Genomic DNA, 17,867 nt, shown 5'->3' on the forward strand with positions numbered 1-17,867 from the left:
ATTTAGTATGATTTCCCCTCCTTTATGTCTCATAGAAATTTGTTAGTTATCTACAATTCTTTTTCATTTGGTATTTGTCTTGCAAGTACAGACATTGGGAATAGATTATAGTTTAAATTATCTAAACTTTGTTTAGATGATTATGTGATCATTCAGGTAGACCTATAATGTCCTTTCCCAATTTGACACTGTCCAGATGTGTTAAACTACAGCTCTCATAATCTTCTATTCAGAAAATACATGGTGGTTAGGGATAATGGGAGCTGGTCTAAAAGTGTACCAAGATAAAGAAGGCTGATCTAAAAGATTATAGTATAGTGACTATTCCTGGTTCAGATTACTGTAATTCCTTTGTCCTGACAGTGGCCAGTTTCATAGTAAGCCAAATGTGGTTCGTTTGGGCTTAATTTAATGTGCTGCGTGAACCCAGCTATTATGGTTTGTAAACCATGGCTTGTGCCTTAGAGTGGTGTTTAAACTTAGGTGTTGAGGCTTTCTCAACAATCTATTGTTAAAACAAATCCAGTGGATATGAGGTTATCAATTTACATGTATAACTTTGTAGTGCCCATGTGCATAGCAGAGCTATAGCAATTCATGAATATGAATAATTCAAAAGAACACTCAAACATATTAAGAGATATGTGGTTTTTTTAAGAGCAGTTGTTCTTTCAGTGTTTTGACATTTGTTGTAGCATCTTTCCTATTAATGTTTTAGCACTAACTTTGGCTACTTCTATTGGGCAACAATATCCATTCAGTACAATATTCATTTGATATGTTTGGTCAAGTGATTTAAGAGTTATTTGAAGATAAAGCAGCTGATGATTGTCAGACCTGAGATGGTAACTACTCTGGGTTTACAGGGAGAGAAAAATTGTGAAATTGTAGCCATGCACATATATTATAACGCCAAGCAGTTTTTGAGAAACCAATCTCTTTTGGTTTTGGATGTTTTTAATATAAAAAACCCATGAGAATATTCCTGGGTTGTCAGATTGAAAGGTTATAGCAACTTTTCATCCAGATTACATTTGGATGTAATGAATCTGTATACCGTCTAAAATTCAGTTTAGTGGTAGAGATTATAGTAAGCTGTTATGACATCTATGACTTACTCTCTTTTTTATTATTTATTGCTTTTAAAGTTGTAAGCTGCCCAGCCTCTAAATGGTATAAGCAAACAAATAAATATTACTTTATTTGTAAAATAAAGAAGTTTGAAAGAAAAAAGAAATAATCTAAGATTATTGATGTGATTAATGGATAGAAATATAAAGATTTCAGAATGTTTAGAACCATTGGGTGTACATGACTAGCTTTTAGCATGGTAACTGACTTTATGTGTGTAAGAGAGGGAGAACTAGAAATATATTTTTTCAATATATCTGCATACATATTAAACCATGAAGAGAATTAAAATGAGATTTAGTAAAGCTTTGTTCCATGTCAGGGATTGGTAATCGTTTATTTTGAAGGAGTAGGAAAATATTTCTGCATCTCGACCCTTGCAAGGCTCAACCTCAGCAGAGCTTTGCAAGGGTTCCTTGAATTTTCATTCAGTGAATTTTCTGGTTCATACAGCTGGTGGGCTAAAATAACAAAGAATTTTATGGCACTTTAAAAGGTCATGAGTAGTGCAGTCACAGCTTCCTTTATCAGATACATAGAGTGTTACCACTTTCTCCAAAAAATAACCAAACCTTCAGATCTTTTGACACACACACACACACCAAAGAGTTCTAAGAATCAAATATATCAAGTACGTAGATTGCCAACACATTTTTATCACAGGATGATCAGAAGCTGCTTTTACTAGCACATGCTTTATATTTGGTTTTCTGTTTGTTTGGGGAAGGTAGGTTTCAGTTCCTGACCCCTCAAGTTATATATTACTGTATCATCACTTTTTCAAAAGATGGGCAGCCATATAAATTTGATGAATAAATAAATGAATAAATAAAATCATGAAATGCCAGTGAACATGCTGCTCTTCCAATAAAATAATTAAAATGCTTATTTTCTTTGTGTCAGTTTCTCTTACAAACATGAAGTATACATCAGCAGTAAAGCAGATGCTCCCTTAATAATTACAAATGCATCTGTAGGTAGGTTGAGAGAGATTAACACAATAGCAGAGGAGTAAATGTGTCATAATAGAGCAAAATATACTGTACTTTTGACCCATTAGAAATTAAACATTTGTGAACATTACAACCAATGATTAAAAAGCAAAAATATAGGTAGAAGGGGAATCTATAAAGATCTATTTAGCTTTATCATTTCTATTGGAATGATTTACAACTTCAAAAACATAAAATTTATTAGAATGCAATACATAGTTATATATACTTTATTATAGATAATTCAGTGTCATAATTGAAATGTCAAACTCATTGTTGAAAATGCAGTAAGATGGTTAGAGATAAACTGCAAATACAGACTACTGTGGAAGTCCAAGAGATTTGGTTAATCTGACCTAGATGTCCTCTTAATAATTGAGAACATGGGATATGTGAAAACACTTCTCCATTTCAAAATGAAATGCAAGAACAGCCATTGTATAATTCAGTGGTCCTTGCAATGATTGGTGCAGCAATAATTTCTTAAGAGGGAAGGATTTGCTACATATACTTATTCAGCTTTTAAAGCTGTTTAGATAATTGGCATTTGGAGCATAAGTAATATTGAAAGTTGGAGGTGAATGCTGAACCTGATTTTTGCCATATCACAAAGGGGATTATATGCAATTTCAAGTGAAATACTTCTTCTGTTTAATGTCAGTGGGCATAGTGTGTAAAATGTTAATTTCATAGTTCTTGCTGGGTTATTTTCTCTTGTGTGTTCTCATGAAATGGTGTAGAAATGAATGTCCAACCCCCTTTCTTATATCCAGTGAATCAGGGAGGCGTCTACCTGAGCTACTTTCAACTATTATCTTGTTTCCCAAGGCTTAAAAATTGTTTCAGCCTCCTTTGCCTAGGGTTCTTGCCTATTTTGATCAAGGTTATCTTCCTTTTCTCCTCTGGATGTGCATTGTTCTTTTCTTTGTTTTATTGTTCCTACTGTTTTAAAGTTGTATGCTGCCCAGAGTCTTTATGGAGTTGGGCTGCCTTCTAAATTTGACAAATAAATAAACAATTTTAAAAACTCAGATATTTTATTATAGTATTGTGCATAAATAACAACTTCAAATTGAGTTATGTGTGTTCTTACAAATTACCTTGTGTTAAATGAAGCTTATCAATAAATAAGTATATACAAAATTGAAGCCTTTAACAGCAGTTAAAATAGTCAGCAATCAGTAGACCAAAGACATAAACATTAGATACAACAAATCTATTTATTCTTCAGGACAGAATATCTCAAGGGATAAGCACTTCAAACTATAGTATTAATTATATGTATTTCCTACCTTGAAATGTCACTTTGGAGCACAATTATATGTACAACTTTTATTTTTAAAAATTAAATTTTGTTTTTGCTATTTAGGATAAATATGAATCTTTTATTATAATGCCCAATGGGTGATCAATTGGTATTCTCCTTTTCAGGAAGCTGAGTTACAAATTCATGTAAATAATTTGTTTTGAAGAAGTTAGCAAGTACTTACGGATTTTGGAAATCTTCTTTTACAGACACCTGGCTTAAGAGCAAAACCAGAAAGATTGGAATGGTTTGCAAACCAATGTATTGCAAATAATGAGGTATGTATACTATTAATTTTGTTAATGTTGTTTATATTATTGATTTAGTAGAAGAATTCTATATCACTATCAAGTCATTCATATTGAGGGATAAATAGGTTACATTCTGCAGTGGTCACTGAATACTGTTTAATCTGGTTTCCAGATGGCAATATTGTAATTGCTTTGTGGTTAGTTATTCTTGATTTCCTGTACTTTAGATTATCTTCAAGGCTCTGTTATTTTTCTTATCTGTAGCGAGTACTATTCCCCTATTCCTCTTACTCTTTACATGAATTGTGGGTGCAAGAACCCTATAGAAGGCCATTAGGCTCTTCTTGAACACATCCAGAGAAATGGAGTTCCCCTGTGGAATTGCTGTTACTGTTAGAAAGCTTTTTCTGACAGCATATCCCTTCCTGTAACTTAAACTAAGGTATTTTTGTATTTGGTATTTCTTTGAAGAATGCTATATTCCACCACCACCCCATCTTTTTTCAAGGCAAAAATGCCCAGCTCCTCCAGCCCTCTTTTTATAGGACTTAAATTTCTCATTCCCTAATCATCCATGTTGCCATTCTCTGAATCTGTTCCTGTGTCTCTGCATCTTTTTTTTTTTTAATTTATTTTCTATCCTGCCCTTATTATTTTTATAAATAACTCAAGGCGGCGAACTTACCAAATACTCCTTCCTCCTCCTATTTTCCCCACAACAACAAACCTGTGAGGTGAGTTGGGCTGAGAGAGAGCGACTGGCCCAAGGTCACCCAGCCAGCCTTCATGCCTAAGGTGGGACTAGAACTCTCAGTCTCCTGGTTTCTAGCCCGTTGCCTTAACTACTTAAGGGGTGGTGCCTGGAACTGGATGTAGTCCTAGAAATTATCAGCAAGGCAAGAATAAAGTGGAACATTATTTTTCATGATTTTTATAATATGCCTTCATTGATGCAGTGTAAAATTTACTGTCTTTTTTGGAGCCACATCACATTGCTGGTTGATACTCAGCTTGTGATCAACTACTGTTACAAGAAATTTTTCACAAGTACCATTACCAAGCCATCCATTCTGTCCATTTAATTTTTGTTTCCTAAATTACAAATTTTCTCCTTGTCTGTTATTATGTTACTTTCAGCCCAGTTTCTAACTTGTCACGATCATTTTAAAATATATGTTTCTTGCGGTATTTGCTATCCCCATTGCTTTTGTGTTATCTGCAGATTTGATTAGCATTCCCTCAGTATCTTGATGTGCGTTCTTTGGGTATAATTTTCAAGCCAGCTATATATCCACTGAATTGTCATGCAATTCAGCCCACACTTACCTAGTTTATAAATCAGGGTGTCATGAAGTACATGTCAAAGGTTTGCTGAAGTCAAGATATATTATGCCTTCAGCATTCCTACAATTTATTAAGGAATATAGTTGATTTAAAAATGATGTAAGATTAACCTGTAAAGATTCATTATTGACAAATCTATACTGATTTTTAGTAATTATTGTATTGCTTTCAAGATGTTTACAGATCAATCTCTTAACATTATGTTCTGCTCTTGACTTTCTCAAGTATTAGTAGCAGACTGATTGACCCTGGATGTTTAAGCTCTTTAAAAGTTAGGAGATATTTCCTGACTGTGTTTCTGTCAGTCTCAAGAATCAACCTATCCTTTCATCCTGCCCTTTACAATTTCCTTGTGGAACACATACTTTTTTTGTTAGAGAGGACTGAACAAAAGCAGGAGCTGAATAGCTCTGCCTTTTCTTTGTTACCTGTCACCATTTTGCCATCTTCACTATGCACCTAATATACTGGCTATTTTTATTTTGAAAGCATCTGAAGAAGACTTTTGTTATTCCTAGCATCCTTTGCTAACCTCAGTGCATTCTGAGCTTATGCTTTCCTGACAACAGCCTCACAGTTCCAGACTATCTTTCTTGGTGACTTAGGCCTCTGTCCTTTTCCTATATATATGCAGTGCCTGCTGCTGCCTGAAATTACTATATCTAAATAAAGCTTCATGCAGTTACTCCTCCATATGCATGCATGCCTGGCTTAGGACAGGACAGACCAGAAGGATGAAGAGAAACACCACCTGAATTCTCTGTGTCTTGAACTTTCTTCTAAAATTATTAAAGTCCTTAGGCAATATTGTTTGTTTCAGCATGATTCACAGGAAGGCACTATTATCAACGAACACAATAAGACAATTAAGTTTTTCTGTCACATCCCTGATCCTTGCTTCTGGCAGACAGCACACTTCATGAGCCAGTGAGTCCTGTCAGCATATGTTTATTTCAGTTCCTCACAGTAGTTAATCACCTATACCATGATTTTCCTCTTTGTCTTCTTATAGGGCGCCATTGCATCCACTGTGCCCTTTAGGGATCTGCCATCTTGTCCTTTTGTGCGTTGTTTCTTTTTCTTCTTTTGAACACTCAGATCCTAATTCACTTCTAAGAGTCTGAAAACTCTGAATTTCAGTAGTTCTGAACATCTTCTGAGTCTCTTGCTACTAGTTGTTACTCTCATCCACTGCACTTGTTCTAATAGACTTGTCTTATTGATAGAGAATTGCTTCCACAGTTGGTTTTTGTTATAAGAGATTCTTTTCTGCGAACTGAAAAAAATTTGCATTCTTAAAACTGAAGTTCCCATTTTTTGCTTTTTTCTTCAATATTTCTCAAATATTTATCAGGTTATTTTCAGTCAGGAAGACAAACATGCCACAAGCATTACAAGTCACACTGGTAGAGTTACCCTGTTCATTTTCACTTTTGTTTCTTAGGGACCCACTAATAGTAAAACTTGCATTCTTATTCCCCAGTCAGGCTCTCAAGTTTGCCAAGTACAAATTCTTGCCTTAGAGGGAAAATTTGTTGGGTCTATTACTTAAATTCCCCTGACAAACTCCTGTCACCTCATTTGGAGAACCTTGAATCTGGAACCTGGCTGGAATAAACCTAGAATAAATCCCCTTGCTATCTCTGATTATTTGTCTGGAACCAATCATTCAATCATTCCTGCTGGGTAATCAGAAGCTCTTGCTTATTAGCCTGTCAGGAGATGATCCTTTCACTCCTCAAAGCTGAATGGACAATCCCTCAAAACATACAGCTGCTCTGGTCACTTTCCTCTTTTTCCTTTTTTTACAAAGTCTTGTTAGTTAATTCAGTCATTGAGCTATTGCTATCTCTGCCGCAAAACCCCAGCCAAAGAGGAGCACACTATCTCCCTTTATCCCTTTGGAGAGTTTACATGATTAGGCTTTTTTGAGGAATGGGGAGCAAGTTGCTCCTCCTTTCTTCCTTCAAGTTCTTTGTCCCTGGGTGATTCCTCTCTATTTGTGATAGTGATAGCCACAAGTAATGCCTCTTGTATCTTCCATAAAAGCCCAATGAAGTACTTCCTTCTTTTCTTGTAATTTCTGATACCCCACAATGTGTAGAAGTGAGAAAAAATTGTAGGCACTGCATACTGTGTGAACAATAGTAGGTTTAAGAACTCAAGTAAACATTGTGCTATCCCATTTTTTAAAAACTGCTATCAACCATTTTTTCCCACAAGGCAAATAGCGTCCCAGATAAATCTGCATATATATTTAGAGATTGGAAAGGTTGCTTTTATATTAGACCAAAAGGCAAATGAAAGTGGATTCATATTGAAAGAGAGAATCCTTTGAGGGGCAAATATATGAATACTATTAATGCAAAAATATGAAAATTGCTTATTAGATAGTTATATAATAAAATATCCAGAAGTTATGTAAACTTTTTGAAATATCTATGCATAATATTTTGAATATTTTATGGTTCTTTTTGTTTGCATGTATTCTTATAAGAATTCATAGGTTATGAAAATTATTATTAAAACATTGGTCCATATTTAGAAAACATGGGATTCATTCATTCAGTTTTATCATCCTATTCATCAGCACTTCACATCTTTGTCAACATGGTTTAGAGCAGATGGGGAAGTTGCATAATTGCCCAAAGATACAGATGTAATATATGTTCAATAATGTAAACAGAAAAATATATAAATGTTATATATGTTCTATTTTTATTTTAAAGGGTGACAGCCTGGAAACCATGGTAGCACTGACTCAAAACCTATTTGATTGTGATAGAGATAAGATGTATTATTCTCTGTTATTATTATGCAGTAAGTAAAACAGTCTTAATTTATTCTTTCAAGTGTTTGATAAGCTAGACTTACCTGTGACCAGAATAAAATTGTCTAAGCATCCCCCAAAAGCTAATGTAACTGGGTGGTAGCATGAAAAAATAGATATGTATCCATACAATCAATAATTAAAAAATAAAATGTAGAAACCACAAAGTTTAGGAGCATAGAACTTCCATATACCATACCAGACTAAATATTAATCTCATCCAATATTGCCTGTTCTGATAAGTTGCAGATTTCAGGGAGAAGTATTTCCTACTGGTTCTTAATTGGAAAAGTCCAAAATTCAATTTGAGGCCTTCAGCATGGAAAACATATAACTTAGGCTTCTTCCCCATATTGATCAGATAAAAAGAGCTTCTGTACCAGAATTTTAGCTTCAACACCAGGAGGGTGACAAAAACAGGGATGGAGGTTGACAACACTAAAATACTTTTAGTCATCTTCCCTCCTTACACATTGTTCTAAGAAAGATTCAGAACACTTAAGAAAGCTATGATCTGTATCATTTTCCTTTCTTCCAGTTACTACTTTCTAAATGGGCTGGTGACAACCATGGCTATGGATTTTATTCTTTAGCCACAAGCATAAAGGCCTGCAATTATGCTTGTTTACATTTGTAATCTTCATTTTCCTCCAACTGAGGGCCTTCATTGGGCCTTCAGTTTTCTCCTCCTCCCACTTGCAGGTGCAGTTGACTATCTTGTTTAAAGATCTCAGCAAAACACTACCTTTCCATCTTTCTGACCAATACTGTCATGTTATATATTTTATTTAAAAAAACACCACAACAAAAATTAGGTGGCATTTGTGCATTTAGTTCAGTAACTTACCCATGGGTGAAATGTTGTTCAGCATGCTTGGGCAGTATTCCAATTTACCAGTTGGTTTCTTTCTTTCAGTTCTGAAGTATTAACTTGAATAGGAAAACATTCTACAGTTGGCTTACTTTGGTTGAATGATAATTGAAGGTTTTTGTAAACCACCTATTTTCTTCTGCATAGGTGGTATTTATCTCTTGAGGAGTTCTTTGAAGAAAGTTGCCATTTCCCATCATTCTGTAGTACTGAACCATGTCTCAGAAATTCAAGAATTGTCTGTGTAATTTCTCTCTTTACTTTGAACTGTCTTGTTTTGCTGTCTGCAAAAGAATTTGAAAAAAATGTTCCTCTTTGCTTTGTACATAATTGCTTTCAATAGAAGATAGCCAAATACGCTTGCATTCTCCCAAGGAATAACTCAAAGCCTTTCATAATCTTACCATTACGTGGGCAACTTGTTAAGCTTTAGAGAAAAATGCCATAAAATTGAGAGCCTCATAGCACAGGGTGACTGCACATTCAACTCAGGGAGACTTTAATTTGGCAGGCATGTTAAATAGCTGAAATGTACTTGCCTTACATTCTAATATTAGCAAAATTATTATTTTGAAAAAACTCATAAGTTCATATGTATTTGCTCTACTGTCAATCAACTTTACAGCTGGTCATACATAAGCTTTTAAGGATGTGTATGTTACTGTTCGAAGGTGGAACAATATAGCCCCACTTTGAATATTCTGTTAGAACTAGGGGTATGCATGAAGGAGAAAATGTGTTTTGCTTAAAGCCCAGAGCAAATTATTTTGTTCAGAAGTTCTGAACCTTTTCAGATAAGCTACAGTTTAGCCGAAACAAAACCCAGAACATTTTGGCTGTTTTGAGGATTTGGACAAAACAAATTCCAGAAGATTTGATGGTATGTAAGGCAAGGCTAGGACACGTCACCCACCAGCCCCCCTCCTCACCTTAGCAACTGTGGCATATCCAAACCCCCCTCCCACTTCCTTCTATGCTTCCCTCAGCTGCTGCTGCCACCTTGGGGTGGAGTATCCCATCTCCCCCCATCCTCCCACAACCACTTCTGCATGAAACAGCTTTCAGTCCTCGTCTGCAACAAAACCAACCCCATTTCATTCAGTGTCTGGACAAAACATCCGAAGCATGTTCATGCATGGTCCACTCAAAAGCAGCTGTTCCATGCATGGGCAGATTTATGCATTCCCAATCAGAACATTTTGAGTGGGCTGTGTTCTGGGTCACAAAATTGACTGGGATAGAGGCCATGTTGTGTGTTAATTGGCTTCACACAGAAAAATTTGCCCAGGGAAGATTTCTATTTTAAACAATTTTCCATAGTAAAGATTGGAATAGTAAGGGGTGGAAAAGGTTTAAACCATTGGGTCTCTGCTGTTGTACTGATCCAGATCGATACCTTTGTGCATCACTCAGTGTCAGATGGGAAAAGCTTCAGTAGAATTTGCATGAATGCTGAAAGCCGTTTCCTTCATTGCCCAATTTCTCTTCCATTCACATGGGCCAGTTATCCTTGCAAACTCCTCACAGAAAAGGGAAGGAAACATGAAACTCAAGTATCTTTAAAGTGCAAAGGACTCCTGCTTTTTTTGCTGCAGCAGATTAACCCAGTTCTCTCTCCGCAGCTGTGCTTGAGATAATAGTAGTTTTGTGCCTCAGTAACTTGGTGTTAGAATTCTTTGCCACCTCTTATAAAATAAGAAAAATTGGTGCCTTCTATTTACTTAGCAGAGTATATCTATTTTCTTTGCTTGCAGAAATGCATATTCAGCTTAGAAGAAGCCACAAAGTTTATTGCATACCTTACTTTAGTTTAACTTACTATTAATTTTTCTCAGCAGAAAGATGCAAAAAAGGTGTCAGAATTTCAATATTGGCTTACAGAAACATGCCATTGGGTTTCAAAACATAATTTTTCCTCAGTAAGAGGTTGTTCTCTCCTTCCCAAGAGTAGTTTGCCTCCCTCATACTGACAACATGCCTGCTGAGGGAGAAATAATAAGAAAATAAATTTTATGAAATATTGCTCCAGTCAGCAAAAACGAAAGACACAACCAATTCCCCTATTCAAATAAGGAAAAACAGCTTTGTTTCTTAGAAGATAAAAGAATTTGTTCCTCACTGCTTTATTAATGGTAATTAATTGTAATCCTTCCTCATAGAAATGGAAGAAAGTAGACCCAGGAGCATCCTCTTCTGCCAAATGTATTTGGGATTTATGCTGGTATTTTAAGAAGGGTATATTATATACTTAGTGCTGTCTAAGAAAAATTAAACAAAACAACATCCAAATTTCTTTTGTGTTCCTAGAGGAGGTAGCACATCCCCTTGCAGGAGTGGATTATTAAAACTGCAATCAATTCTACCCATTATTACACTTTGTCAAGCTTTGCATAAGCATTTCTGCAACACCACCAACAGCTATTTTGTTTCCTCTCGTGGTTCTTTTGGATCCTACAAAGACCTTAAATTAATTTAACAAAAGAGCATCCCCCAATGGTGTAACCAGAATAGAAAATTAATGAAGTTTCACTTTCTACAACAGGATATGACTTATTATTTTTATAGGTTATGAATTGTTAAATTTCCAGAATAAATATAGTTGATACAAGTTTTTGAAATAAAATCTTCCTTCTCTTTGGTAAACGATGGTGTTCCCATCTCATAAAATGTAAAGCAGTAAGAAGAAAAGAAGCACTTGTTGTCCTAGCTTATTAGTTTTTGGGGAATTTTTTGCTAAAATGTTTGAAACTTGAAATCTTTTCTTCTATAATCATCTGTTAAAATTGGTTTGTCAATATCACGTGTGTAATTGTTTTCTCATTTTTTCCCCTTAAATGTCTCCTTTTCAGAGAAAAATAATGATTTGGGAAAGGCTGAAGCTGTTTGGACTAAAATGCAGGAAGAAAATATTGTCCCCCGTCCCAGAACTTTGCATTTGCTAGGACATATTTTTAAAGCTAATAATCAGAAAATTCCATTTACTGTACCTAAGGTAAATTAGATTCAGTGTTTTTGTGATAAAGTAGCTACATTAGAATAATCCTTTCTAATTAGATAATGAGTGGGTATTATCTATTTATAAAAATAAAGACACCTATTTGTTTCTTTTAAAGGATTGGTATGAAAAGGATGTTGATTCTACACCATTTGGGTTGTCATCGGTTCCCCAGCAAATAGATCATGTTAATCAAAAAATACACCAATTTTGCAGAATGGGCAAACATAAAGGTAAATCAGTTTTGACTTCTTAAACCCTTGTTGAAGATATTATTAACTTCTTCTGTATAGTCACATTGTATGAATGCTCTGCACCATGAAACTGCAATTGAAATCTTTAGTGCAGAATATACACATACACACAGACTTATATCACATCACATCACATCAATACTGAATCTACCACACCAAATTATTTTTAAGACTTTGTTGCTGTTTTAATTGTAAAATCTAATAAGATACTTGTCTCTGGGATGATAGTCTATTAAGATGGGGAAAATGCCCCCCAAAACAAGAGGATAGGAGGATAGAAATACTCCAGAGTTGAGATCATGAGGCTGTAGCCCTAGTTGTAATAGCTTCTCTTGCTACATCTATCTTTTCTGGGGCCTGTATTGTGTAACAAAACAACTCATTGCCCCACGTAAGAAATTTGGAGGGGACATGAATTAACTGGCCGTGATGGATACCTTCAGGGCAGACGTTACCCAAGGTAGCCTAGAATTCTTAACTAGATGAATGTCATCTACTGTGGCCACCAGAGGGCAATTATGGCTGAAGAACTGGTACACAGATTCCATCAGCTTTGGTGCTCATGTTGGGTCCATTCAAGAATGGAAAACTGTTTGGAGAAGCCCTAGAGACTTAAGAGAAAAAGAAAGCTTTCTCCCTATCCATTGAAAGTTATGAAAGGAAGAGTAGTCAGACTTCAAGCTACTTCTCTCATTCCTTTAGTTCCTACCATTCAGAACATCCTGGGGGGATAGAGACCTCCAAACAAGCTGCACAAGCTCCAGCCAAGAGTGAACATTGTTTTTCCCCACCCAGCAAAGGGGAGGATCCAAATAATGGGTGCCCCAGTCTTAGTTGCATGAATTTGAAAGACTGTCTCGTGAAACTTGCTGGTCTCCAGGGCCATATGACCACTATGTGGATTCCATATCATGGGCAAGATTCCACTCCTGCCCTCTCCAGTTTTCCTCCCTTTCCAGAGCCTAATGGCCCAAACAACCTAGGGGTGACTGGTGATCCTATTAGGGATGAGGAGTTCCCTGACTACAGGTACAATTCACAGATGCCAACCTTACAGACCGAAGTAGACACAAAGTCTGAATGGAAAAACAGTAAAATGCAGCATACATTGCCTAAAACGCCACATAGGACAACCGGTTGAGCCATAAAGCCTCACTGCCATTGTTACCCAGGTGAATGAAATCATGTATCAAACTAGCTTATGGATGCCTCCCTGGGAGATATCTATTGGGCTGGCACATAATCCTTATGTTCTCTCTTAGTAAATATTACTAACTTAACCCATCTACCTTGGCTAAAGAGTCATTTAGTAAGGGGGGGCTGCAGAAAGTTCCTATAAAATTAAGGTCCTGTAATAAAAGATCTAGCCCTTCCAAACAGCTTTAGTTTGTTCCACGATCAGATGCTTGGGCTCTGTTGTAAGAAAGCAATGTGTTGTGCTTATCATGAAAGTTCATTTTCTGTAATGGACAAAGGATATCCAGCTACCCCTCCAGTCAATATCAAGAGGGAGGGAAGCATCTCAGGGCCCCATCTACACCTGTAGCCAAATTAAGATAGTTTGGTCATGTATATTTATTCCTAATTTCTAAAGTCTTCCATCTTTGGGGAGGGGGGTGGCTTGTCACTCTGGAACTGGGGAAGGATCTACCTCACCAAAAGGAAGGAGGAGGAAGAGATAACCACTGTTGTGTGCTTTGTCTCTGCTGTAGAAAATGGACTTTTACAATAAATTTTGGGGTCAAAAAAATATCCCCCCCACCATGAAGCTAGACTTCATTGACAGATTAATTGCATTTTAAACCTCTATAGAGAGACTGGGTATGACTGGGGTGGAATTGGAATATAAGCCCCATTCCCTCTTACTCATGTCAGTATAATTGTCTAGGCTTTTGTTAATACTAGAATTCTTGAAGTAATTATTTTGTTGCTGATGAGATACTGAATGTAACACTTCAGGAAACATGCCAGCTAGCCTGTGACAGATATTCCTGAACTTGTTGGCTTCATTTTTTTTTCTTCATTTTTGACTCCCAACGATCAAATAATACCATTTTCTTAAGTAAAGTTATCAAGGCTTATTTTTAGCACCCTCCTATAACTGTATATAGTGAGTGTGTGTGTGTGTATTTGTGTATTTCATTTCATTGAGTGGAGTAACCTAGGATTAACTCATAGCACTTTAGCTACTGTAATCTTGATACCAAAATCATTGTGAACATAACAAACAAAAAGTAATAAATATTGACCTAAAGCTGTTTCAAATCATTACACACACTTTTCAATGCAAAATATTAAGAACACATTCTTGATCACTGCAGTGTTTACCTAATTTAATAATACCTATTTTTACCTTTAAGAATAACATAGTGCAGGTACGTAGGATTTGCATCTATTTAGCCAGTATATGTAGTGTAATTTTTCAAGCTCTGTCTCCCTTATTCTTCATTCAGTTTTTTGGATATATTTTCAAATTTAAACAGAATTCCATGAAATATTCGACAAACACTTTTATGGATAATATTGTATTCTAATGATTACAATGACTTTATAAAGTAAAACTATTGAACAATGGGATTTTTTTCCCCAGATATGTAGCATTCCTTTTTTGGAGTAGGTTATTGTTTTGGCAGGACATTCACACCTGCCTAATCTTGTTCAGAAAAATAAATGATTGAAAAGTATAGTTCCCTTTTCCTCCTCCTCCTCCTCTTCTTGTAATGTCTTTTGACTGTCAGTTATTGTGAATGTGTGAAATAAACCATTAATCAGTCAGATAAATGCTGTTGTAGTATATTTATAAATGGTATGTTTCTGTGTAAATCTTGTTATAAGCAAATAATTTCATCTCTCAAAAGTAGAAATGCTGCTAACGTTTCCCAAAGACTTCTGTGATAAATATTAACCAATGTAACTTACTAGCACAGAATTAAGGACTATCTTAAAATTGCATGTAGTGTATTCTCAAATAAGTAGCATTGCAGTGATTTGACAGTGATTTTGAAAAGAGCTGTTTTGTAACTGGCTAAGGCATAACTTGTTTCTCATTGGTGGCAGCAATCCCCCCCTCTTTAGCAAGAAGGTAAATTTAAGTTGCTAAAAGTTAAATAGAAAGGAGATTTTTATTAGACATTAAAACAGCTCTTAGATGTAGCTTTGGGCTCAGAAATAAGAACAGAGAAACAGATTTGTTTCACATGCTGTTAAAAAGAAAGAGATGAACATTTTTCTGTGCCACTTCAATAAAGGCTGACACATTGTTTTTTAATTCTTTTGCAGAGGCATACAGACTGTTCCTAACAGCAAAAGATGTTGTACTTGATGTCAGTTGTTATAGCAAACTTATCAAAGCATTGCTCAGCCGTGGTTCTCTTACAGAAGCAATGGAAGTAAAAAAAATGTAAGACTTTTTATGTATCCCATCTATCTTTATCCAGGTATGGGTAATTTTGCATATGCATTATTTCATACTTTGCCTGTTGCTTATGGACAAAGTAATGTACTGGACTTTCCACTATATATTGTGAATCAAAAGAAGTTGACATACTCAAGTCATCCTGTGGTTAATAGTCCATCATGACCCAGTCATGCACTTGGTACACATAACAATTTACAAGTGCACTCATCATCAAAACACCTTATGTGTGGGTAGTCCTGGAGTCACAAGTCCACAGAACAAATATTACAAACGTCAGTTCTCCTGACAGAATCATGAATAGGAAGAAATGCTGTTTAGTTGTTTAGTGCATCAGGCAGTTTTGTCTCATACATAAAATCCCCAGTGTGGTGTTGTGCAGAGTACTGACCTGAATATGCAACTTTGCCCACACATTTCCTCAATTGTTTGAATCTCTTAAAGGAATTTCCTTGAAGTAAACGTATTAGTGCATGGACTGATTTTATATGGATAGTGAGAGAGAGAAAGAGACAAATATATTACAGGCAAAAGATTGTTTGTGTGGCCAGCATCTCCAGCTGTACTTACCTGATCCACTGCACTGTGGAAATAGCAATGATGGGTATCAGCTGTGAATACTGAGGCTGTTGGAAGAATGAACTATCATTAATGTTGGCTTACCTTATAACCAATCCAGAGAGAGAGAGAGAGATTTTAAATCAGAAGACTGTGTTGAAAGCACAGTTTATCAGACTTGGATTATTAAAAAAAACCACAATAATAATAATAGAATTAAATAGCTACTGGAAAATAACCTGAGGATATTTTCATGTGTACCAAAAATAGAGATTTATCTTAAGTAAATAAAGTACAGAAACACAAAATTACCAGCAAAAGTTGACTTTAAAAAAAATCTGCTAGAAATAAAGATGAAAATGAACAGAAAACAGTTAAAGCAAGATTTAAATTGTGAACTACGTAAAATTATACTGAGATTATTTAAAATTAAACAATAGGGTTAAAGTGAAATTTAAAAAATTTAACTTCAGTATTTAACCCTGAAATCTTACCTGTAATTGGCTATGTTTGGACATGATGCAGAACTAGGAATTGAATGGTTACTAGTAAATAACACAAGATTCGTGTGAATTAGCTTCAGCTCTACCGTCCACTCCATTTGCCCTTCCCAGTTGCATGGGAAAAATTTGGAACCTTTCTCTTCTGCTTTAGCTAATTCTGCTTTAGCCTAATTTAGCATAATAATGCTAAAATTTAACATTATGTCTCAAATCCAACAAAACTACGTTTAGTCTTTATTATGGTTTAAACCTGCAAGTGAACTTAAAAAACAAAAGCCCCATGAGTTATAACAATAGCCTGTTTCAATAAAACAAAGTAAAAACTGTCCATCTTCTCTTCACAGTTATTCTGGAGAAAGAGAGAGTAAGAGGCAGTATACAAGGTTTATATATAATGCTCAGCTAAATCACACTTTACCATTGCATCCAAAATGGATTGCTGTAGAGATACTAATCCTGAAAATAAAGGATGGAGAAGCACAGAGATTCTCTTAACCAAATGGCAGCCTTATGTAACAGGAGCGGCCCTGATACAAAGGAAACTACTCACCTTGCTGCACTTTGTGTTAATTTTGATTCATAAGATGTACATACATTATGTGTCAAAACAAAGGATTTTCAGGATTGCTCAGTAAGTTGCAAACATAAATCACTAGGACTGCTGAATATTCAATAGATTATAGAGAAATAGCTTTCCAACACATTGGCAAAGGTTAACACTTTTGGGAAAAATCAAAGCAGTCCAGTAAATCAGAACACAATACATTTTACACAGTCTATTATCTTGTAACCTGCAGACTAAATACTAAATACTAAAATGAAAAATCAATGTGCTAATCCAAGTGAAGCACTATAATATTGTATACTGGGAAAGGAGAACTCCAAGATCAGGTTATTTTGGAGGAGCTCTGCCTAGTTCACAGTAAGTAAGAAATAAGTCTTGACTTTCCTTTTTCTAACTGTATGGGTAGATTTTTTTTAAAAAAAATAATGATTTCTGATAGCTAAATTGGAAATATTGAATGTTAGTGCCTTTATAAAAAAATGTTTTCTTATTATTTTGGTCAACCCAGAGATCTTGCTGATATTTACCTTCAGTTCTAAAATAGAAATGTAATAATTTTGAAATAAGGGATTAGGTCTGTAATAATGGTTAACGATTATTTAATTGCAGTAAAGATTGGAAGATTGGAGAAAATAAATCCTTTGTTATATGTCATTTATAGTTCTGTGCATGAGTTTTTTGACTTAGGGGTTTTGACAGATGGGGCAAACGCAAAAAGCAGAAATGAGCAGCGGGGACTTAGGCAGGGATTAAGCGGATTGGTTTGGAAGAGTAAGGAAATCCTGAGGGCCCCAGAGGCTGAAAGTGACTGAGAAGAGGGTCATATTATGAACTCAGTGGAGGATTTTCTTG

At 35.5% G+C, this 17,867-nt stretch overlaps 1 protein-coding gene across 1 annotated transcript in view; it reads left to right on the forward strand.

Annotated features, from left to right (window-relative positions):
* Window positions 1–17,867, forward strand: part of LRPPRC (leucine rich pentatricopeptide repeat containing) — a 121,228-nt gene that overhangs the window by 76,827 nt on the left and 26,534 nt on the right. The window contains exons 25-29 of the mRNA XM_063302863.1: window positions 3,639–3,707; window positions 7,754–7,844; window positions 11,575–11,717; window positions 11,839–11,953; window positions 15,254–15,374. Coding sequence (XP_063158933.1) covers window positions 3,639–3,707; window positions 7,754–7,844; window positions 11,575–11,717; window positions 11,839–11,953; window positions 15,254–15,374 — 539 coding nt within the window. The remainder of the gene's footprint in view (window positions 1–3,638; window positions 3,708–7,753; window positions 7,845–11,574; window positions 11,718–11,838; window positions 11,954–15,253; window positions 15,375–17,867) is intronic.

The sequence above is a fragment of the Candoia aspera genome, chromosome 1 (assembly GCF_035149785.1).
Source record: "Candoia aspera isolate rCanAsp1 chromosome 1, rCanAsp1.hap2, whole genome shotgun sequence".
Taxonomy (NCBI): Eukaryota; Metazoa; Chordata; class Lepidosauria; order Squamata; family Boidae; genus Candoia; species Candoia aspera.